This window comes from Cinclus cinclus, chromosome 27 (genome assembly GCF_963662255.1).
Source record: "Cinclus cinclus chromosome 27, bCinCin1.1, whole genome shotgun sequence".
In the NCBI taxonomy this organism is placed as follows: domain Eukaryota; kingdom Metazoa; phylum Chordata; class Aves; order Passeriformes; family Cinclidae; genus Cinclus; species Cinclus cinclus.
The window spans coordinates 7,459,465-7,481,783 of record NC_085072.1 but is presented as its reverse complement, the minus strand read 5'-3'; the positions used below and the strand labels follow the sequence as shown (position 1 = coordinate 7,481,783).

At 60.2% G+C, this 22,319-nt stretch overlaps 1 protein-coding gene across 1 annotated transcript in view; it reads right to left on the bottom strand.

The window, feature by feature from the left end:
- The window catches only part of CELSR2 (cadherin EGF LAG seven-pass G-type receptor 2), a 30,017-nt gene that overhangs the window by 3,102 nt on the left and 4,596 nt on the right, over positions 1-22,319 (bottom strand). Inside the window, exons 2-32 of the mRNA XM_062509364.1 lie at positions 21,500-22,147; positions 20,695-20,917; positions 20,029-20,144; positions 19,546-19,634; positions 18,754-18,911; positions 18,144-18,307; positions 17,385-17,510; positions 16,763-16,929; positions 15,963-16,148; positions 15,738-15,851; positions 13,992-14,166; positions 13,103-13,248; positions 12,531-12,647; positions 12,126-12,309; positions 11,255-11,356; positions 10,497-10,591; positions 10,207-10,416; positions 9,196-9,379; positions 8,074-8,217; positions 7,308-7,470; positions 6,760-6,945; positions 5,795-5,921; positions 4,658-4,858; positions 4,015-4,189; positions 2,932-3,044; positions 2,776-2,852; positions 1,763-1,889; positions 1,114-1,230; positions 900-1,030; positions 315-409; positions 81-224 (exon numbers count right to left, since the gene is read on the bottom strand). Coding sequence (XP_062365348.1) covers positions 81-224; positions 315-409; positions 900-1,030; positions 1,114-1,230; positions 1,763-1,889; positions 2,776-2,852; positions 2,932-3,044; positions 4,015-4,189; positions 4,658-4,858; positions 5,795-5,921; positions 6,760-6,945; positions 7,308-7,470; positions 8,074-8,217; positions 9,196-9,379; positions 10,207-10,416; positions 10,497-10,591; positions 11,255-11,356; positions 12,126-12,309; positions 12,531-12,647; positions 13,103-13,248; positions 13,992-14,166; positions 15,738-15,851; positions 15,963-16,148; positions 16,763-16,929; positions 17,385-17,510; positions 18,144-18,307; positions 18,754-18,911; positions 19,546-19,634; positions 20,029-20,144; positions 20,695-20,917; positions 21,500-22,147 — 5,004 coding nt within the window. The remainder of the gene's footprint in view (positions 1-80; positions 225-314; positions 410-899; positions 1,031-1,113; positions 1,231-1,762; positions 1,890-2,775; positions 2,853-2,931; positions 3,045-4,014; positions 4,190-4,657; positions 4,859-5,794; positions 5,922-6,759; positions 6,946-7,307; positions 7,471-8,073; positions 8,218-9,195; positions 9,380-10,206; positions 10,417-10,496; positions 10,592-11,254; positions 11,357-12,125; positions 12,310-12,530; positions 12,648-13,102; positions 13,249-13,991; positions 14,167-15,737; positions 15,852-15,962; positions 16,149-16,762; positions 16,930-17,384; positions 17,511-18,143; positions 18,308-18,753; positions 18,912-19,545; positions 19,635-20,028; positions 20,145-20,694; positions 20,918-21,499; positions 22,148-22,319) is intronic.

Genomic DNA, 22,319 nt, shown 5'->3' with positions numbered 1-22,319 from the left:
ACCCATTGGGTGCCCCCCCATCAGCACCCAGCCAGGTTGAAGGTCCCCTATCTCCATGGGGTGCCCCCTGGGGGTGTTACCAGGGACAGGGGGACCCGGGGGAGCCCCAGGCAGGGGGTCCCAGCCACAGGGGACTTCATCCTCGCTGTCAGAGGAATGTGTGGAGCCATAGGAGCCACTCGGGTCATCCAGGGACAGGTCACTGTCTGAGTCCGTGTCGTGCTCTGGGGGGTCATGGGTCAGAGGCTGCCCTGAGACACCTCCTGTCCTCTGTGCCGAGGCTGGGCTTACTTGCCCTATGGGTGAGGTCATACCCCCGGGCTGGTCCTGGGCATCAAGGAAGAGCCCCCCAGGCTCAGGCAGTGGCACCAGCCCTGGTCCCGGGCTGCCTGCCAGCCCTGAGTCCTCCCTGTGGGGACACAACACTCATCAGCACCTGACCCCCACTCATGAACACCTACCATCCACTGTCACCCACTGACTGACACCAACCCACTGACACAATATCTACCCACTGACACCCAACACCCACTGACACCCACCACCCTGACATCCATCACCCTCACCTACCCCTGCACCCCCTCAACCCCCTACTCTGCCACCACTTTGCCACCTCACCACTCCATCTGCATATCACCCTGCCACTATACTGCCATGCAACCATGCCACTGCCCCACCACCAGCCATCACAACACTCTCACAACTGCCACCCCACCACCCGCCATCCATCCCAGGACCCCTATACCATGCCATCCTGTCACCCCACAATCCCACCACTCAACCACCCTAGCACCCGGCTACCCCACCATCCCGTCACCATTCCATCTTGTCATCCCAGTGCCCACCCCAGCCCAGGACCCCATAAAAACCCACACCCCAGCCCCTGCTGTGCCCAGTACCTCCTCATGAAGGGGATGTAGCTGTGGTGGCTCTTGCCCGAGCGTGCAGTGCTGTGCAGGGACCCCGAGGACCCACCACCAGGGGTGGGGTACAGCCGCCCTGCCACATATGTGCTGTCCCTGCCGTAGGCCTGCCAAAGGCACAGGGATGTCATAGCCATGGCACAGGCTGCCCTTTGCTACCCAGCACCCCCCTATGTCCCCCAGCACTCACGGGGGTCAGGGTGGCCTTGGTGGCCAGCGGTGGGTGGTGGCAGCGGACACAGCTCAGGTGGAGGCTCCTCCGCACCTCCTTGCTCAGCACCACACAGGACAGGAAGATAAGGGGGCCCTGGGCAGAGAGGGGGCAGGGGGGACAAGGAAGGGTGTGTACATCCTGAGAGGATCTCAGCAGCACCCCTACAGGTCAAGGGGTCACCATCCAGATCGGGTGCATCCCATTGGCACCTCAAAGAAAATGAAGGTCCCCCTACACCTACTAGGTGCCCTCGGATATATCAGACAGGATGAGAGACCCCCCCATACACGTTGGGTGCTTCCCATGGGCACTGTGGAGTAGTTGAGGTGCCCCCAATACACAATGAGTACCTCCCATTAATGCTCTGGATATGGCAAATGACTCCTCTGTGCCCACTGGGTGTCCCACAGATAGATGAGGGACTCTGGGGGTCCCAGAGGTGTGAGGTTCAGGGGGGCTCTGGGGATTCTGGGAGCCCCAGGGGTGGTGGTCACTGGGGATCCCAGGGTTGAATGAAGGCTTTGGGATTCTGGAGTCTTTGGTGGCATCAAGGATGGCAGCTCTAGAGGTCCCAGGGCTGTTTTGGGGGGTCCCAGGGGTGGGGTCTCTGGTGTTCCCCACTGACCTGAAGGCAGTTGGATGCGGCGAACAGGTAGTGACAGAGCAACGTGTCACTGTTGACTGAGAGCAGGGCCAGAAGCCAGGCCAGGCTGGGCACGGCCAGCAGGACTGCAGCTGTGTGCACCCCAGACCTGGGCACCCCAATAGCACCACAGTGTCACCCCAATGATATGTCATGTCACAGCCCTCTGTATTTCTGTCCCTCGGAGTTGCCCCAGCCCCTTTTGGCCCCCCTCTCACCCCAGATGCCCCAACCCCCACCAGACCCACTCTCCCATCCATGGGTGCTCCAGCCCCCGGAGCTCCCCTGTTCCCTGTCCACCCACTCTAACCCCAGCCCCCCGTGCCCCTTGCTCCCAATGCCTTTCTACCTCCCCATGGGTGCCTCTGCCCTTGATGCCCCCCTGCCCTCCACAGACGCCCCAACCTCCTGTGCACCCCCTGCCCTCAATGGGTGACCCAGACCTCTATATCCCACCATAGGTGTCCTGGTCCCTCCCTGCCCTCCACAGCTGCCCCAACCTCCCATGCTCCCATGCCCCCCATTGGCACCAGCCCCCTGTACCCCCCTGCTCTCCATGCCCCTCTGCCTCTCCATGGATGCCCTGGTCCCTCCTTGCCCTCCAGAGTTGCCCCAACTTCCCATGCTCCCATGCCCCCCATTGGCATCAGCCCCCTGTATCCCCCTGCTCTCCATGCCCCTCTGCCTCTCCATGGATGCCCTGTGCCCATCTGCCCCTATAGACGCTCCAGCCCCACCGTCCCCTCCCACCCCTCATAGGCAGTCCAGTCCTCAGTGCCCTCCTGCACTCCATGGATGCCCCAGTCTGTCTTGTGCCTCCCTGGCCTCTGCAGGTTCCCCAAAAGGCCAGCCCCCCATGGGTGCCCCCTAGCCTCTACAGGTGCTCCAACTCTCTGTGCCCATCATGGGTGCCCCAACCTCCCATGCCCCCTTGGACAACCCCATCCCCACCGTGTCCCCTGCCACCCGTGGGTGACCCCGCCTGGGTGACTCACGCTGAGCTCTTTTTCTGGAAGCCCTGGGGGGTGACACAGGTGGCTCTAGCCGCTAGCACCAGGAAGAAGATGCCAACCTGGGGGTGCAGGGGGCACAGGGAGTGAGCAGGGTGATGGGGATCCCCTACCCTCCCCAGCCCCCAGCCCTGTACGCACAGCGAGGGCGGCGGCGCAGGGCCCAGCCAGGCTCCAAACCAGACTGTCATGCAGGGACAGCCAGCAGAAGTCGGGGTTTCCGTAGCCCTCGGGGTCCAGCCCCACCGCCAGCCCTGCAAAGGAGATCAGGGGCGGGGCCAAGTAGGTGGGCGGGGCTATAAAGAGGAGAGGGGGTGGGGCTAAACAGGGTGAAGCTGTGGCAGGACGGGCGGCGGAATGGCTCGTGGATGGCACGGGGCGGGCGAGAAGATGCTGCTTTTGGGTGTGGCTAAGCTGGGTAGAGACAGCGCTATGACAATGGGATATGTCTAAACTCTTGGGCATGTGGCAGTGTTGATGAGAGCAGGGATATAGCACTGGGGGCTCATCTAAGAGGTTATTACAGGTCTATTGTCTTGGGGTGGGGTTATGCTGATGAGGGCGGGGCTAAAATCCTGGGTAAGCATTTGATTATAATTGATGGAAAAGGTCTGTGGCCCTGGGAGCATACTGAAGAGGTTAGGAAAGATGCTTTTAGGGTGGGCATACGATAGATGAGGGTGGGGCTAAACTCCAGTGGTGGGGATAAAATATTGGGCCAGGGTGACACTCTTTGAGGGGGCCTATGACCCCAGGGGTGTGTCTGAAAATTTGGGGGCATAGCTGTGATCGATGAGGGTAGGATTATAGACCCAGGGGCCGCTCCAAAATCTTGGGGACTAGGTCTAATAGATGAGGGCAGAGCTATAACTCTAGGTGCGTATCTAAAACCATCAGGGTGGAGGTATGGTCGTTAAGGGGGAAGCTGTTTGGGATTGGGCATGACTATCCTGTTGGAGGCAGGGTTATATCCAGGGGTGTGGCTGTTCTGATAAAGAAGCATTTGGGGGTGGGCCTATATTCTGAGAGTGGGGTTACACACAGAAATAGGACCCCATCATGCATCAAATTGATTGGGGGGGGGGGGGAGGGATTCAGGCAGCAGGGCCATAGCCTACAAAGGGGTGCGTAGCCACCAGAAGGTGTTGATCCAGGTGGAGGTGGGCAGCTGGTGGTCCAGGGTGTGGGGTCAGAATGAGAGCATTGTTTCACATCAGGGCTCACCAGTGATGAAGGCAGGCAGCCCCCAGCCCAGTACATGGTAGAAGCGCATGGGACCACGGTCGATATGGCGGGGTTCACTGTGGCACCGGTACAGGTGCAGCGCCTCCAGCAGTGCCCAGCCCACTGCACTCAGGTACAGGAACTGCAGCAGGATGGCCACCACGGTGCACGCCAGCTGCACCCACCCCGTCACTGCCAGCCCATGCCCACAGCCCCACCCATCCAACCATATGCACAACCCCCCAAGCTCCACTCCCTTCGAGAGGCCATTCCCCTGTTGAGGTTACACTCCTCTAAAACGTCCTACTCCCTTCATAGGCCTCACCCCTCGAGTGCCCCACCTCTTTGATGGTCCCCACCCCCTTGAGAGCCAACACCTTTCATGAGATAACCCCTTAGGGAGCCTCGCTCTGTTTATCAGCCTCACTGCTTTGGAAGCCCCACCCCTTCATACAGACTCCACCCATTACAGTCCTCATGTCTTTTGGATGCCACCCCTTAGGGCTGGCCCACCATGGCCGTGTCCACTCCTTAGCCCCACCCATTTCAGTCCCACCAACCCAAACACTTCAAAGGCAACAGATCCCCTGACCCAACCAGCCCTTCCCAGTGACCCCCACTCCTTCCCTCTTTTCCCACACACCGGGACATCGGCCTGGTTGATGCCAAGCAGGAAGACAAGCTGTGCCAGGAGCAGTGCAGCTGTGCCATGCTGGCGGATGCTGTGGTGGTTGGAGCGCAGGTGCCTCAGCGTTCCCAGGGCCAGGACCACCAGTGCCAGCCCCACCAGCCCCACGCCCAGGGAGCCGTAGGTGAGTGCTGCCAGCGGCAGCACCTCCCCGTTCTGCAGCACCAGGATTGGCATATGTCAGGCATGAGCTCAGTGGGCATGCCCCCCAAGACATCCCCATCAACAGAGACATAGTTCCCTTTACAAAGCAATCAGTCCCTGGGCCTAGGAAGCCCTGCTCACATCATTCAGCCCCGCCCCTGGTAACCCCACCCTTTGAAACCCCCAGCCACAGCACTTCAACCATGGCCTTTAAAACCCCACCGACATCCTCAGCCCCTTTCAACCCCACCTACTGTACTCCACCCTGTCCCCTGACACCACACCCACAGCACTGACCACACCTCTTTACACTCCACCCACAGATTTCAACCCCGCCCCAGGAAACCCTGCCTACATTACTCAGACACATTACTCACCCTGAAAACAGTCTGCATGGCTCAGCCGCCTCTCTTATAACCCCACCCACATCAGCTCTGCCCCTTGGAGACGGACCGGCCCAGTCTGCTCAGCTGCACCCACTGGAATCCCTCATGCTGACTGGACCCGCCCCTGGGAGAGCTCTGACAGATCTAACATAGCCCCGCCCATCTCATTTAGCTCTGCCCAAAGGGAGCCCCACCCATTGGATTTAGCCATACTCCTTGGATTTAGCACCACCCCATCTAAGCCCCACCCACTTTCCTCAGTCCCCCCTCCACCCTGACCCTACCCCACTACACCCCTCTCATTCTGCCAAGCCCCTGATATCTCTGTCCCTCCCCTTTTATTAAAAACCCCCGCCCCTGTGCCTAAAGTCCCACCCCTGGGGCGCCAACTGACACCCTGTGCCCTACTTCTTTATGTGTCTCTATCCACCCCCAAGTCCCCACCAGGACTCTCACCCTGAGTCATTCCAATCCCAAGTGTCACTGTGTCCCTCCACGTTCCCGTGTCACATCTGTCCCCCTGTGTCCCCATGCACCCATCCGTATCCCCCTATGTCCCCACCTCTCGGCGGGAGATGTCCATGAGGACAGCAAAGCTGGTCAGATGGTGGCACTGGCAGCTGACGTGGCTCTGGTTGCGGAAGGCGACTTCGCAGCCTCGTGACGACCAGCCGCCTACACTGTCCGCCCTGCACAGCACCACAAGGTGACACAAGCTGGGAAACCAGCCACGGACACACACCGGGAACATTCACCCCCACTCAGGGACATGCACACAACCCAGGACAGCCATCCAAGGGGACACACACTTGGACACCCACCAGGGACACATACTGGGGACACCCAGTAATGTCACCCTCCCACAGGGACACTCACCCACCGGGGACACTCACCCAGGAACACCCCTCCATTTGGGGACAACCCCCCATCCTATCCCTGACACCCACCAGGGCCAGAGCTCCCCCTTCATGTCCTGTTCCCATGTTACTCATCCATGACCCGCAGGGACACTGGGGCATCCATCCAGCCCTGTCCCCATCTTCCCTGTCCCCTCAGGATGCCCTCTGTCCCCTTAAGGTGTCCCTATTCCTTTGTCCCATGTCGTCTCAAGGTGTCCCTATCCCTGTTACTATGTCCCCTGTCTCCACGGGATGTCCCCACCCCCATGCTCACTGTTGCCCCAGAGTGTCCCCATCTCCCTGGGGTGTCCCCATTTCCATGGCCCCTCTCTCCTGGTGTATTTCCTGTTCCCCTAGAGTGTGCCATGTCCCCTGTCACCTCAGCATGTCTGTGCCCCCCCATGTTGTCCCTGGCTCCCAAAGATGTCCCCATCCCCCCAGGGTGTTCCCCTGGGTGTCCTTATCCTCCAGTCCCCCGCCTCCCTGGGGAGATCCCTCGTCCCTCTGGAGTGTCCCCATCTTCCCCAAGGTGTTCCCAACCCAAATCCCATGTCCCTATCCCCTGGGATGCCCCGGCGCCCCCAGGGTGTCCCTGTCACCCCTGGGGTGTCCCCTGTCCCACCCTCACCACAGAGAGTGGTTCCAGAAGACGCAGATGGGCTTGGAGCGCTCCTGGGTCTCCAACAGCCGGAACTGGAGGGTGACAGGTTTGGCCAGCACCTGGGGGTTCCCTGTGCTCTCCATGCCATCCGTGCCCCCCATATGCACACTGATGCTCACCACTGGTGTGTTGATGATGGGGCGCTTGGGCACCCTGAGGTGCACTGGGGTCAGGGAACCCACTCAGGGTGCTCCAAAACCCACTTCAGTGCCACAGAGTGCCCTGGCACCACATAGACACTGTGAGGGCACCCCTTTCTACCCTGTGCCCCCTTTTTTGGGCACCACATGGGCACCACCCTTGGGCATGCCTTGAGCCATCCCCCCAACACTCTACCCCCCATCCTCTCTGTGCCCCCCAGCCTTGGACACCCCATGTGCCCTCTTTCCCATCCCTCCCTTGGGATCCCTCTGGACACCCCTGTTCCCATCTCCCTATACCCCCCAGATGCTTGGCTTTGTACTGCCACCCCATGTGCCATCCCCATCCCCCCAAGCCCCCATCCCCAGTGGCACCGGAGGCTGCGCTTGTCAGTGTCGAAGTGCTGGGGCAGGAGACCGGCCAGGGTGCGGTAGATGATGACGCTGGCGATGGCCTGGCCCTCACCCAGGGATGGGTGGCGCTTGTGCCGAGTCACCACAGTCATCCCTGCCTCCTCCTCCTCCTCCTCTTCGCCTGCTTCATCCTCCTCCTTCTCCTCCTGCCCACCTGTGCCCTGTGGTGCCTGCCCACGGCCAGTTGAAGGGCCTGGGGGCCATGAGCAGGGGGTGCATGGTACTCTGAGACTCCATGGCCACCCTTGGAGTCCCCAACTCTGCCAGTCCCATGACCACAACAAGGTTCCCCCAACACTTCCAGCTCCAGGAGTCCCCATGTCCATGCTGGGGTCCCCAAGCCTGTCAGCTCCATGACCATAATGAGGTCCCCATGGTCACACTCGCCAACCCTGCCCACCACCATGGCTACACCGGGATCTCTGATGCCATCCTAAGGTCCCTGGTCCTTTCATCCTTACCAGGGTCCCCAGCCTGCCAGTACCATCCTGGGGTCCCAAACCTGCCAGCCCCATGGCCACACTGGGATCCCCGTGGTGGCACTGGGATTCCCAACCCTGTCAGCCTGTGGGCATTTTGGGGTTCCCCCATCCCTGCCAGCCCCCAGACAAGGGTCCCCAGCTGTGCCATTTCCCCATGGCCAAATGGGCTCCCCAAGCCCTGCCAGACCCATGGATGCAAGTAGGTCCCCAACCCTGCCCCCTGTCCCCCTATGCCCTGGACTCACGCCTGTCCTCAGGGGGCCAGAAGATGCTGTCAGGCAGGATGACGGTTGTCTCCAGGTCTGGGAGTTTCTCCCCCCGCAGCGCCTCATACCGTGGCAGGCGGGCACCCGCAAATCTGCTCTTGTCCAGCCTCACCACCGACACCACTGTGGCACCATGTCACCCACAGCATGTCATGGCATGGCACCCTCCAACCCTGAGGCACACAGACCCCAACACCCACCGACCCCAGGGCATACCAACCCCATCATTCACTGATCCTAGGGCACACCAAGCTCACTACACACCAATGCCAGCACCCACCAATGCTGGTACACACTGACCCTGGGGAACACAGACCTTGGCACCCACTAGCCCCAGGCCACACCAAACCCGGCACAAACCAACTCCAGCACCCACTGACCCTGGGGCACACCAGCCCCAGCACTCACCAACCCTGGCACCCATGAAACCCAGAGCCATGGATCCTGAGGCACACAGACCCGGGGACCATAGATCCCAGCACCCACTAACCCTGTGGCATACGGACTCCAGCACCCACTGACCCTGACATTCAACAACCCCAGAGCAATTAATCCACACACCCACAGAAAACAGCAGCCACCAACCCTCAGACATATGGACCCCAGCATCGACTGAGTCCAGGGCCATGGATTCTGACACCCACTGATCCCAGCACCCACCAACCCTGGGACACACACATGCCTCTAGACACTCTCCCCAGGACACATTTCCCAGCCATACAAATGTCTGTGTCCCCAGCTTGTGATCCCAGGTACACATCACACATGCATGCATGCATGCTCCCACCACACGTGTCCTTGTGCACACACATCCCCAGCTCACATGTTCTTGTGCACACATGTCCCCAGGCACACACATACTCCAGGTATGTATATCTGTGTTCCCAGACACACATCCATGTCCCAAACACACACATGCCCTGAGCATACACGTCCCCAACACATACATTCCCCCAGGCACATCCATGCCCATGTCCCCAGCACCACACCAACAGCACATGTATGTCCTCAGGCACACACATGTCACATGTTCCCAGCATGCCTATGTTCCCAGGTAGATACCCCCCTCACAGCCCTCCAGCCATGCATGTCCCCACTGACCGATGTTAGGGGTGACAATGGTGAAGGGGCTGAGGTAAGTCTGGGGCATATTCCGTGCCAGGGCTTGTGCGTACTCCTCGAAGTGTCTCAGCAGCTGGGCCGTGCCACCCTCTGTCTGCTGGATCAGCTCCCAGTGCCGCTTGTTCCCCATGTCCAGCAGTGCACTGCCCACCCGCAGCAGGTTCTGGAGGCAAGGCAGTGGTAGTGGCACTGGGAGCTGGCACTTTAGGATCTGGCCAGGGGATCCCTAACCTCCCTTGCAGGATTCTATGGCTGGGGCACACTGGCAAAGAGAGTGTGGAATGGGGGTGCTGTACCCCCACAAAATTGAGAGTGAACCCTGAGCCACACCAACACCAGATGCTCAGGGGTGCCCACTGCCCTGGCATCAGACCTCCTACACCAACATTGCTCACTAGATAGATTCCCATCACCCTGGTGCATGGGCTCCCTCACCAATACCCTTCCCAGGTGGGTGCCATCCATCCTGGCAGCCAGGTTCCTGCACCAACACCTCCCATGCAGGTGCCCATCACCCCAGTGTTTGACATTCTGGCTCAATGTGACCCTCACCACATGGGTCCCTGTAACTCCAACCTCTTTTCCTTCTCTCTCAACCTTCCTCCCCAGCGCCTGCCACCCAGGTATCTGCTCTCCTGCACTCACATCCCTGTCCATGAGTGTGTCCACCACCCCTGGCCTCCTTCCCCAGTTCCTCTCCCCAGGCAAGTGCCTATCAAACTGGCATCCAGCTTCCTGCTCCAACACCTCTCACACACATATCAGTGCCCATCAGCCTGGCATCTGCTCTTCTGCTCCCATAGCTGGGGACCCAATACTCTGGTATCTGCTTCTGCCCCAGTCCCCCTCCCTGCAAGGGTGCCCATCACCCTGGTGTCTGAGCTCATGCACCCACATCCCTCCCTATGGGGGTGCTCATCATCCCAACCTCTTTTTCACTTTGCCCATCCCCTTCTGGGCTTGTCCCCATCCCTGTGATGTCATGCCCACCTCAGTAAAGTGCACATCCTGGGTGGCAGCAAGGTGGAAGCCACGCTGGCGGCTCTCATGGCGCAGCAAGGCCCCTGCCAGCCGATATGCCAGGTGCACGTCACTGCCGAAGTACCCGGGGGCCTCATGCATTGCTTCATGCAGTGCCTGTGCCACACGCTGGGACTGCCCTGCATCCCACCGTGACTCATTGCCCACCAGCTGCTCCGCCTTGTGGGGGGACACACACAGAGTCAGGGGAGCCCCAGTGGCACCGTCACATGGCTGCTGCTGGTGTTCCCCCAGCTCACCCAGGGGCGAAGGGCAGCAAAGGCCAGCGCGCTGCAGTTGAAGAGGTTGGGGGGCAGCCAACCTTTGTGCTCGTCACAGTGGCGCAGTGCTGTGCCTGTGGGATGGGGATAGTGAGTGCACCATGGGGACAACAGGGCAGCCTCATCTTACAGCATGCCAGCAGTGCTGCCGGTGTCACACCCCTGTGCTGCCCCCCAGTGACACCACCGTGACAGCCACCAGTCCTGTCCCAGTGATGCCACCAGTGTCACACTCTCTGCAGTGACACCACAGTGGCAGCCCCAGCCTCATCTCAGCAAGTCCACACTCGGTTCACCCCCAATCCATCTTGGTGATACCACCAACGTGTCACCACCCCTGACCCACCCTAGCAGTGCCACCACAGTGTCAACCTGATAATGCCACTAACAGTATCACCCCCTGCCCTGTCCCAGTGATGCCCCATGGTGCAAGCCCACCCCAGCACCATCCAACTGGTGCCACCACCATGACACACCCCAGCCCTGTCCCAATTTTTCAACATCCCATCCCAGCCACCACCATCTCACCACTCTGAAGTGACACCACATGACACGTCCTCACTTCCCACCGTGTCTCAGCAGTGCAATCCCTGTACCACCTGTACCACCCAAGTGATGCCACCGTGGTGTCAACCCCTCTCAGCCCATCCCAGTGATGTCACCACTGTGTCATCCCCATCCCCATTCTGGCAGTGTGCCCAGTGCCACCCCTGGTCTGTCCCCATGTCCCCACATACCAACAGAGCCCTTGGGGCAGGGGGCTACAGCTGGCAGCCCAAACCGAGTGCGGGGCCACCAGATGCTGGCCTCGATGGCCCGGGGACAGCTGTCATAGTTCACTGTGGGACACAACAGGGCATCAAAATCAAGGACGCAGGGGGGCACAATACGACAGCAGGGTGGCAGTGGCACCTGGTCACTGGAACCCAGGGTGACACAGGCTAACATCAGGGTGACAGCAGTGGCAGAACAGGATGACAAAAAGATAACACAGGGTGAAAGTAGGGTGACATAGTGGCATAGGGTGATAGCAGTGTGAGAGCAGTGTGACACAGGGTGACAGTAGGGTGATAGAAGATGTCAATGGGATTACACCAACCAAGGTGCTGGTGTAATTCAGTTGCCAGCAGCCAGGGTGACAGCAAGGTGACAGCAGTGACACAAAGTGACAGTGTAATCCAGGGTAGCACAGGGTGACAGCAGGGTGTCAGTAGCACCCAGTCACTGGCACTCACTGTGACACAGGATGACACAAGGTTGCAACAGGGCAGAGTAGGGTGACAGAGGTTGATACAGGGTGTCAGTGGCACTCGATGGCACTCAAGGTGACAGCTGTGGCAGAGCAGGGGACATCAAGATGGCACAGGATGGTGTAGGATTACACAGGATGACACCAGGGTGACACCAGTGTGACACAAAGTGACAATGGAGTAACACAAGGTGACACAATGTGACAATGGGGTCAGCAGGGTGAGAGCAGAGTGAGAGCAGTACCTGGTCACTGGCACTCAGGGTGACACAAGGTGACAGAGAGTAATGGAGGGTGACAGCAGAGTGATGGTGGGCACTCAGGGTGGCACAGGGTGACACAAGTTGACAGTCCCCCACCTTCACAGCCACTGGCTGTCACCTCAGCGAAGGGGTTGTCACAGCGGTCACAGTGTCGGCCGATGACACCAGCTTTGCAGGGACACTGTCCAGTACTGGCATTGCAGCGGCGCGACAGTGACCCAGTAGGGTAACACTCACAGGGGTGGCACGTGTCCCCTCCTGGTGGACGGTAGTGGTTGTCCTAGGAGGACACAGGGTCACTGTAGGCATGGGGATGGGGTGACATGGAGCTGACAGGGGATGACAGGGAGGTGGCAGAGAGGTGACTGAGAAGTTGTCAAGGGCATGATGGGGGTGACAGGGAGGTGATGGGATGACAGTGGGGTAGCAGGGGGAAACAGAGTGGTGACAGGAGGATGGCAGGGGTTGGCAGGGGAGGTGGCAAGGGCTGAAAGGTCCCACCTTGCAGTGACACTTGCCCGTGGTCTTGTTGCAGTCTGGGTCGAAGCCATGGGTGATGTCACAGCTACAGGGGCCGCACGTGGGGTGTCCCCACCACCCCCGTGGGCATGGCTGCACCTCCCTGGGGACACTGGAGCTGGAATTTGGGCACCATGCCAGCATACCCCCACAATGCCACATGTACACTCACATGGTCCCTTGTACACACACACTGTCCCTTGCCTACCCGCATGGCCACTTGTACCCTCACAGTGTCACCTGTATCCCCACAGTGCCCCTTGCACCCCCACTGTGCCACTTCTATACCCACAGTACCACTTTTCATCCACAGTTCCCTACTGCATACTCACCACAGCTCTTGCACAGCCACTGTGCCCTTTCCATGTTCCCCCTGCCATTTGCACACCCACCACAGCTCTTGCCCATGCACTACACCCATTGCACACCCACCCTACCCCAGATGACCGCCCTCCACTCACTCCACTCCCTGCCCCCGGTGTCCCTCGCAGTGCACCCCCTCCCCCCGTATGCTATATACTCCCCTGGCACACATGTGTGCCCCACAGTGTCACCAACCGGTGCTGACAGAGGGCCCCGAAGGTGCCCGGGGGACAGTGACAGGCATAGCCAGGGGCCGTGCCTGGGCGGCGGGTACAGATGCCCGGAGCCTCGCAGGGGTCCAGAGCACAAGCACTGACACAGCTGTCACCGAAGTACCCTGAGCATAGAATAGGGTTGGGGATAACAGGGGACAGTAATGGGGGACAGGGATGGGGGTGTGAGAGGCAGTGCCCAGGGGTGACAGTGATAATAAGTGTCACTGACAAGGGAGGGTGGTAATGCCTAGGGGACAGTGAGAGGGAGCGGCAGTGTCTAGGTGACAGTGACAAGGGGGTGGCACTGCCCTGGTGACAGGGATGGAGTGGTGGTGCCCAGAAAGAGTAGCGCTGTTGGGGCAATATGTCACAGGGGGGCAGTGCTGGGGATGGCAGTGTCTCAGGGCTGTCAGAAAGTGCCAGGGAATCTCCAGTCATTGGGGTGGCAGTGGGGGATGTCACAGTGGTGACAGTATCTCAGGGGGTGTTGGGACTTTTCAGGGGTTCCAGGGAGTTTCTGCTCACCAGGGTAGCAGTAGGGGGTTTCACAGGAGTGTCTCAGTGGTGTCAGTGTCCCAAGGGATGTCAGGGGATGTCAGGGGTTGTCAGGGAGTCTCCAGTCAAAGGCATAGAAACGAAGCATGTCACAGGTCTGTCAGCATCCTGGGGGTGTTGGAAGGGTGTCAGGAAGTGTTGAGGGGCTGCTGGGGGGTCTCAGGGTGTCCCAGTTCATTGGGGTGGCAGAGGAAGGTGTCACAGGGGTGTCAGTGTCCAGGGCTATTGAGGGATGTCTGGGTGTGTCGAGGGGGTGTCAGGGGTCTTTGGGGGGGTGGGGGGGGGGAGGGGAGGGGCGGTCCCTGCTCACCAGGGTGGCAGCGACATGAGAAACTGTCCCAATCGTTGCTGCAGTAGCTGTGGGGGGGGCAGGGCCCCGAGTCACAGGGATCAGGCAGGGCACAGCCCCCCTCCACGTTCACCTGCACTGCTTGTGCCAGGCTCAGGGCGCCCGCAGTCACCATAGGGTCCCCAACACGCAGGCCCTGCAGGGTCACCCATCAATGTCTTCATTGTGACATCCCGAGCCACCCTGGACTCTTCAACACACTCCACTCCATGCCTCAGTTTCCCTCACCATTCCCCCGAGACCCCACCAGAATTCCATGCACGGTGTCACCATCAGTGTGATCACACCACCACATGCGACCCACTATATCACCCTAAAACCCCTGCCCAACTGTCATCCCTACCTCAACGTCCCCTGCCACAACACAAGACATCCCAGGACAACCCAGACCACCCTGCAGTGTCACCCCCTCCTCAGTTTCCCCCACCATGACATCAGACCCACTGTGCCACCCAGAATCCCCTACATCATGTCACCTGTTACCATACCTCAGCACCAAACTCAGCACCACCTGGTGACACCCCCATGTCACCACCAGTGACCCCCTCATTGATCTGGGACACCCCTCACCCCACCCCAACTTCCCTGTGTTGGGTCACCTGTCAGTGACCCCAGTGATGCCCCAGCCACCATGACCTCTCTTGCCCCACTACCATGCCCAGCCTCAATGTCCCTCACTACCACCCAGGACCTTTTGTATCATCCTGTTCAGTCTGTCCTCACAACACATGACACCCCAAACCCCACACCAGGACCTGCTATGTCACGTCAGCCCCTCTGCCCAGTCACGTCACTTCTTGGTGCTTCAGTGTCCCCAGCACCAGGCAGTACACCCTGTACCACTCATTACCTCCCCAGTCACACCAGTGTCCCCATGGCCATATTCCCATGCTGCCCAGGCCCTGGGGTATGTTCCTGCGCTCCATGTCGCTATGTCCATGAGTACCCAGTGCATCCCCAATGTCGCCCTGCCCACACAGCCAATGTCTCCTTGTCCTGCGCCAACTCCCTGTACCCACATCCCTGTGCCCTTCTCCATCCTGCCGATGTCCCCATGTCCTGTACTATGTCCCACAGTTCACATCCCCAGAACCTTTGACACATCCCTTGTGCCCCCCACCATCCTGCCCACATCCCCACTTCTCTGTCACATTTCCAAACCCCATGTCCCCATCCCTGTGCCCATGTCCCAATGTCCCTGTGCTGCCCTTCATCATGACTACATCCCTACTCCCCATGCTATGTCCCCAAGCCCGGTGCCCATGCCCCGGTGTTCCCTTCCATTGTGTCCATGTCCCCAACCCCTGTGCACCCCTTCATCATACCCATGTCCCCAAGCCCTGTGCCTGGCTTCACTGTTCCCTGTCCCCATGACACATCCCCAAGCCTTTGGGCCCATGTCCCTAAGCCTTGTGCTAGGTGCCCAAGCACTGTATTCACGTCCCTGAGCTCCTCTTCATTGTGCTCATGTCCCCATCACCAAGGCAAGACCCTGCTTCATTGTGCCCTGTCCTTACCCTGTGCCACATCCCCAACATCTGTGTCCACATCCCTTTGCCCATTTCCCCAAGACCTATGCCATGTCCCTGTGCTTCCCTCCCATTGTGACCATGTCCTTACCCACTCTTCCACATCCCCAAACCCATTCCACACCCCTACACTTGCCACTCCATGCTCCCCATGCCCTCCATGCCCGCGCCTCTGTACCTGCAGGCACCCCTGGAACCCCTCCTCCACGGTGCCACTGTCCCCCAGCAGCCCCCCGAGGCTCAGCGTGTGCAGCCGCAGTCCCTGCAGCTCTCCAGAGACATCGCCCACCGCCTGGGGGACACAGTGACCCCCGTGGGTGCCTTGGGGTGTCACAAGTAGTGCCACAATGGCACCCGGGGATCATCAGAGTGGATATCCCCCTGTGGCTCAGTCTCCCCATACCTGGTGGCGGCCATAGTCAAGGGTGAGGAGGAGGAGGGTGGCAGAGGGGTTGTGTCCAGGGCCCCCCCGCAGCTCCAGTTCCACGTGGTGCCAGGCACCGTCATTGACTTTGGCCTGGGGCAGACGCAGGGTGGCCAAATGGGCCCCCCCTTGCCAAGCACCAGCCTCCACCTGCCCTTTGCTCAGCTGTGAGGGGTAGACATGTCAAGGACTCCAGAAACCTGGTGGGCACCAGGCACTGCCCACCAGGAAATAGAAATTTCCCCTAGGACATTAACACAACCCCTCAGGTAATGCCCCCTCCCAGCAATACACACCACCACCCCCCCCCCCCCCCCAGCAGTATCTCTGATGCCAACAGACAACTGCCAACAGACCCCCTCCACTTCTCCTGACACTTCTTCTGGGGTAAATCCCCTGTTCCAACCCCCCATGCCACTACTCCCCATGGCTATATATACCCCCCATGCAATATGCCCCTCAGGGCAATGACCCCCCACCCAGGGTAATAAACCCTGTGCCAACAACTCACCAATGCCAGTAATGCCAATAACCCCCCCACCTTCAGAGCAATAACCCCTGGCACCACCCCAGTGCAAACTCCCCTATGCTCCCACTCAAGTCAATAACCTCCCAAGGCAATGTCCCCTATGCCAACGACACCAAAAACAATACCTCCTGTGGCAATGACCCCCACCCAAAGCAATAACCCCCCAAGGGCAACCACCCTCCCGCCCCGGCAGTTTCCTCAGAAAAAACTCCCTTATTCAATGCCCCTGTGCCATCCCCATGCCTCTCACCTGAAGGATGAGAGTTAGACGGCCTCCAGCCCCCGCCCGCAGCAGAACCCCGTGGGGGTGGCGGGTGCGGAACATGATGCGGACTGGCCAGGGCATGGAGAGGGGCAGCGCCAGCCCATTCCACGCCATGTGACTGCTGCCGACGAACCGCTGCGGGCCCACCATCTCTGCGGGGCATGCACGTGGGACGGGGGGAGACTCCCACGGAACCCCCACCCTCCAAGCCTCCAGGGATCTCCCTGCCGTGAGGCGGCCGTGTGCCCCCCGCGTACCCACACCCACCCATGGACTCCCCGCACCCCACCCAGGACCCCCCACAACCCCACACGGCCCCTCACATACCCACTCTCAGATCCCCAGCACCCAGCCGGGGACCCCATGCACATCCCACAGATGCCAACACACCCTCCCACAGATCTCCTGCACCCACCCACGGATCCCCCGTACCCCCGCACAAGCATACAACAATGCCACGGACCCCCAAACACATGCGGGGATGCCCCTCACCTCCTTCCCACACCCCTCACACCCACCCAGAGACCCTCCCCATGCCCCCACGGACCCATAACAAGACTATGCACCCAACACAGCCCCACCACAGTCTCCCCAGGCCCCCCAGTACCCTCCTGGCAGGTTTTGCCCCCAAAGCCTAGTGGGCAACGGCAGCTGAACCCTCCCCACTCATGCACACAGGTGCCACCGTTGTAGCATGTATTGGTGTCACAAAAGGTCTTCTTGGGGGGACAACCTGTGAGGGGGGCACAAGGGTCATATGACACACATGACCTGGGACCCCTGGGGGGGTCCCATGGGGCACAGACACCCCCACATCTTTGAACCCTTATCCAACCCCACAGTCCTAGTACCCCCGGACCCCCCACCCCACATCCCAACCCCACCCCAAAGGGGATACAGCCCCATCCCACCTCCCTGTCCTGGCATCTTCCCACCCCATTCCCATGGGACACAGCCTTGTCTGTGCCACCCACTCCAGCTTGATGGCCCTGGGAGCCCCTCATCCCTCGCCTCACAACCAAGGGACACAGAATGCCCTACTACCATGACCCTGGACCCTTATCCAGCCCCATTACCCTGGCACTCCCTCCCAACACCCAGGGGAGTGCAACCCCATGGCTCTGGTACCACTGAACCCATATCTGCACTCCCTAACTTCCCATGTCACACCCAAGGGGGCATAGCATCACCTGTGCCCCCTGGACCCCCATGCATCTCTCCAGCCCTCAAACCCCCTCCCATCACTCAGGGGACACAGCCCCACTGCTCAGATACCCCTTAGCCCCACACCCCATCTCCCTCTGCTCAAAGGAACACAAGCCCCCCCCGCCCAGCCCCTGCCCAGTGTCCTGGCCCCAGAGCCCACCGGGCAGGGTGCCATTGTTAGCAATGAAGGCTGCCATGTCCACGGGACGCTGGTCAATGTGGAGGTGCCGCATGCACCCCACGAAGTGTCGGCTGCGGATCGGGAAACTCTCGGGCAGTGTTGGGACCCCCCCCAGCAGCAGTGGCCCCGTCAGATCCAATGACCTGCAGAGCCTACCATCACCTCAGGGATTCAAGAGACCCTCGAGACACTCCCACAACCCATGGGAACCCCAAGGGAATCCAAAGGGACACCCAGCAACCCCCCCGTTCCACGGAGTCACAAGGGAACCCCAAAGAACACCCACTCACCCCAAAACCTAGAGGGACCTGAGGGAAAACCCAAGGGGTGGTCCCCTGTGGGGAACCCAGCAGAACCACAAGGGACTCCCCAACCCCCCCCAACACATGGGGACCCCAAGAGAAGCCCCCCAACCCATAAGGACCTGTAGTGACCACTCCCCATCCATAGGGATCTGTCACCCCTGAGGGACCTCTCACCAGTGAGGACTCCAAAGGTACCTCACTCATAGGGACCATTCACCTCCAAAGGACCCCTCTGTGGGTAACCCAAGGGACCTCCACCCATAGGATTCCCAGGCCCCCCTCACTTCTTGCTGCCAGTCTGGGTGCCCTGGGCAGCGCAGGAGTAGTTGCCGAGGCGGGGCCCGAAGCGCAGGGCCATGGCCGTGTCACAGTCGTCCACAGTCACCACAGCCACCTTCTGCTCTGAGGGGCCCTGTGGGACCCCCAAGCGCCCCACAGCCGGCTGGGAGCCCCCACATCAGGCGGAGAGGCCCAGGACGCCCACTCTGTAGCCTTTGACCCGCTCCTCACCCTCCCACTGCCCTCTGGCCTCTCAACCCTCACTGGGCTCTCATGTCCCTCCAGCCCACCAGGCCCCCCACACTTCAGATCCCTCAACACTCCCCTCCATACCTTCAGCCTCCCTTAAACCTCAATGGTCCCCTTCATAGCCCCCAAGCTGCTATCCCTTTGACCTCTTCTTCCTCCATCCCCCCATCCCAATTCCTTGGGGGTCCCCACTGGTGAGGAAGGTAGGTGGGGTTTCTCAGGGGGCAAACAGGTTGAGCTAATGGGTGAGGGTCTCTTGGGCTCCTTATGGATGGGGGCAGCTCTTGAGAGTCCCTTGAAATACCCCAAATCTCCTCTCTACTCTCCTCATCCCTACAATTCCCCCTTCTCTTCCACTCCTTCCTCTTCCTCCATCTCCCATCCCTTGGGACCCCCATGGATGGGCACATCCCTTAGGGGTCCTTTAGGTGCCCCAAACCCCCTACCTGATCCTCCAAATCCCTCCATTTCCCCACCCTTCCCCTCCATCTTCCCTTCCTCTGTCTGCCCCAAACACTCCCCACCCACTTTGCCCCTCATTCCCCCACCTTGTTATAGTAGTGCAGCTGCACCCGGTGCCACTGCCCATCGCTGACACCTCCTGGCACAAAGGGTGACACCGTGGTGGTGGTCTCACCTGTGGGCACAGTGTCAGGGCAACACAACCAGAGGCAAGGAGGGGTGGCAGTACCAGGAATGGGATTCCCAGGATGCAGTGCTAGGAATGCAGTGTTGGGGACATGATGCAAGGGATGCAGTGCTAGCAATGAGATGTCCAGGATGCAATGCCAGGGGTGGGATACCAAGGATGCAGTGTCAGGCAGTGCCAAGAATGGCAGGCCAGGGATGCAGCGAGGAATGCAGTGAGGAATGCAACACGAGATGCAGTGCTGGGAATGGGATGCCCAGGATGCAGTCCCAGGCAGTGCCAGGATGGGATGTCTGGGATGAAGTGAGGGATGCAGTGAAGGATACAGTGCCCCTAAGGGTGCAAGGGTGCAATGCCAGGGTGTGGCAGGGGGAGTGTGTACCTGCTGAGAAGGTGAGCTGCAGCTGCTCGTCCACAATCTCCAGTGCCACAAAGTCATGCCGCTCATTGAAGCGCCCATTATAAAGCAGGAGCCCGTCCCGCTCCTGTGTGGCAAACCTGGGGGACACAAGTGCCAGGGGTGTCCCAATGACCCCCAATCCCACCATTCCACCCTGGCACTCCCCAACACCCCCTGACCCTGCTGTGCCCCTGAGGCACACCCCTCACACCCTGCCCCATGACCTTCTACCTACTGTGAGAGGCTGGTATGCATCAGCCTCTGCCCTTACAGGGTGCCCCCCACCCCACTGCCTCGCATGCCAAGAGGTCACCCACATACTTTGCTCCCACCCTGTGCCCTCAGGGTGCCCATCACCCCACCACCTGCATGATGCCGATGGGGCACTGATCACCACCCATCCCAGATGACACCAGTGTGGCATCTCCATCCCATATGATGCCCTTGAGACACCCACTACCCCACACCCCAAATTATGACAATGGGGGCACCCACCCACCACCCAGTGCCCACAAGACACCCATCACCTCACACTCCATCATCTCCTCTCATGCCAATGAGGCAACCATAACCATCTACCCCACACCCAATGTGATACCCACAGGGGCACGCATCACCCCCCACCTCCCCAGATTCCCCCAGGCTCACGTGAGGCCAAGGGTGAAGTGGAAACGCTGGCGGAGGCCACGAAAGGTGAGGAAGGAGCGTGGGGGAAAGCTGCGGGTGCTCATGGTGCAGAAGGGCTTCTCATAGTGCCCAGGGGGACACTGGCACCAGAATCCCCCCACCAGTAGGTTCAGGCAGGTGCCCCCATTCTGGCAGACCCCTGGGGTGCAGCGGCCCCCCCGGGCACTCAGCTCACAGTGCTCCCCTGAGTGACATCCAGAACACCAAAACTGGGGTAAGGAGTTCCAACTCCCACACACCTCCCCATTAAACCCAGAGTGGGGCCCCCAGGTGCTCAGCTTGCAGGGCTCCCCTGTGTGATACCCCAATGGCACCAGCATCCCAAAAATGGGAGGTGGGGGTCCTCTCTCCTCCCCACCCCCCAGTAAACCCCGAGTTCTCCCTCCAGGAGAAAGGAGAGCCCACTCACAGGGCTCCCCAATGTGACACCAAGCACCCTAAGTAGGAGGGTGAGGATCTCTTCTCCCTCCCCCCCACAGCACCTTTATCCCCAGCTCTTTCACCATGACAACCACCTCCCATTGCCTTGGAGACCCAGAGACACTCCCTCTTCTCACATCCCCTCCCCCACCTGGCTGACACCCCCCCACCAGGACCTCTCATGGGGGTTGGAGTCCCAGGTTGAGGGTGGGGGTATGGCTCCAGTGCCACCAGTCTACCAGTGGAGAGAGGGAGGGAAGGAAAGAGGGAAGGAGGGCTGAAGAGGAGATGGATGAGGAAAGATGAGGATGGACACTATGAGGAAGGGTTGGCCGGCGGCTCTAACCAGTGAAATCTTCATGGCACTCGCAGGTGTATCCGCCCTCACGGCTCCGGCACCGCCCGTTGCTGCCGCAGGGGCTGGAGTAGCAGAGGTCGATCTCGGTCTCGCAGTAGTCGCCGGTGAAGCCAGGTGGGCAGCGGCAGCGCAGGCCCGTGACGGGGTGGATAGGGCGAAAAAGGATGGTGTCGGAGGCGAGAAAGGGCGCGGAGCTGTCGAACTGCAGGACGGAGACGCAGCGCATGTAGTTCTCGCAGGGCTCGCGCAGACACACGTTGTCATCAAAGGGCAGGACGCGCTGGGCCGTGGTGGCCGCCAGGAGCGACCGGTTAAGGTACAACCGCTCCTGCAGCTCCTCCGACGAGAAGAACCGGGACGCGCCCGGCACCGCCGCCGGCAGCAGGGCCGAGAGGCTGACATTGAGGATCCGCGCCGGCCCCACGTCTGTGTCCGTCTGGATGTTGAAGAGGATGACGCGCTGGCGGGGGGTGGCTAGGACAGCGGCCACCCCCTCCATGAAACGGCTGAGCAGGGGGGACAAGAAGCGTTCCTGGGACATGTCGGCCAAACGCAGGGTGATGCTGTTGCTGAGCATCTCATCTGTGATCACGGTCACCCGCAGCGTGCACTGCGCTGTTGCGCTGTGAACGCCATCTGCAAAGGGGTGACACAGGAGTGGGTCAGTGACAGCAACGGTCAACTCTGGGAAAGGATGGTGGGAGGGGAATAGTGCTGGATATGGGGCAACCAACCGACTCAGCTGGTGCTGGATGGGGACAGTGCTATGGGGGCTTGACCTGCTTGGCCACCATAAAACGGGGACAGC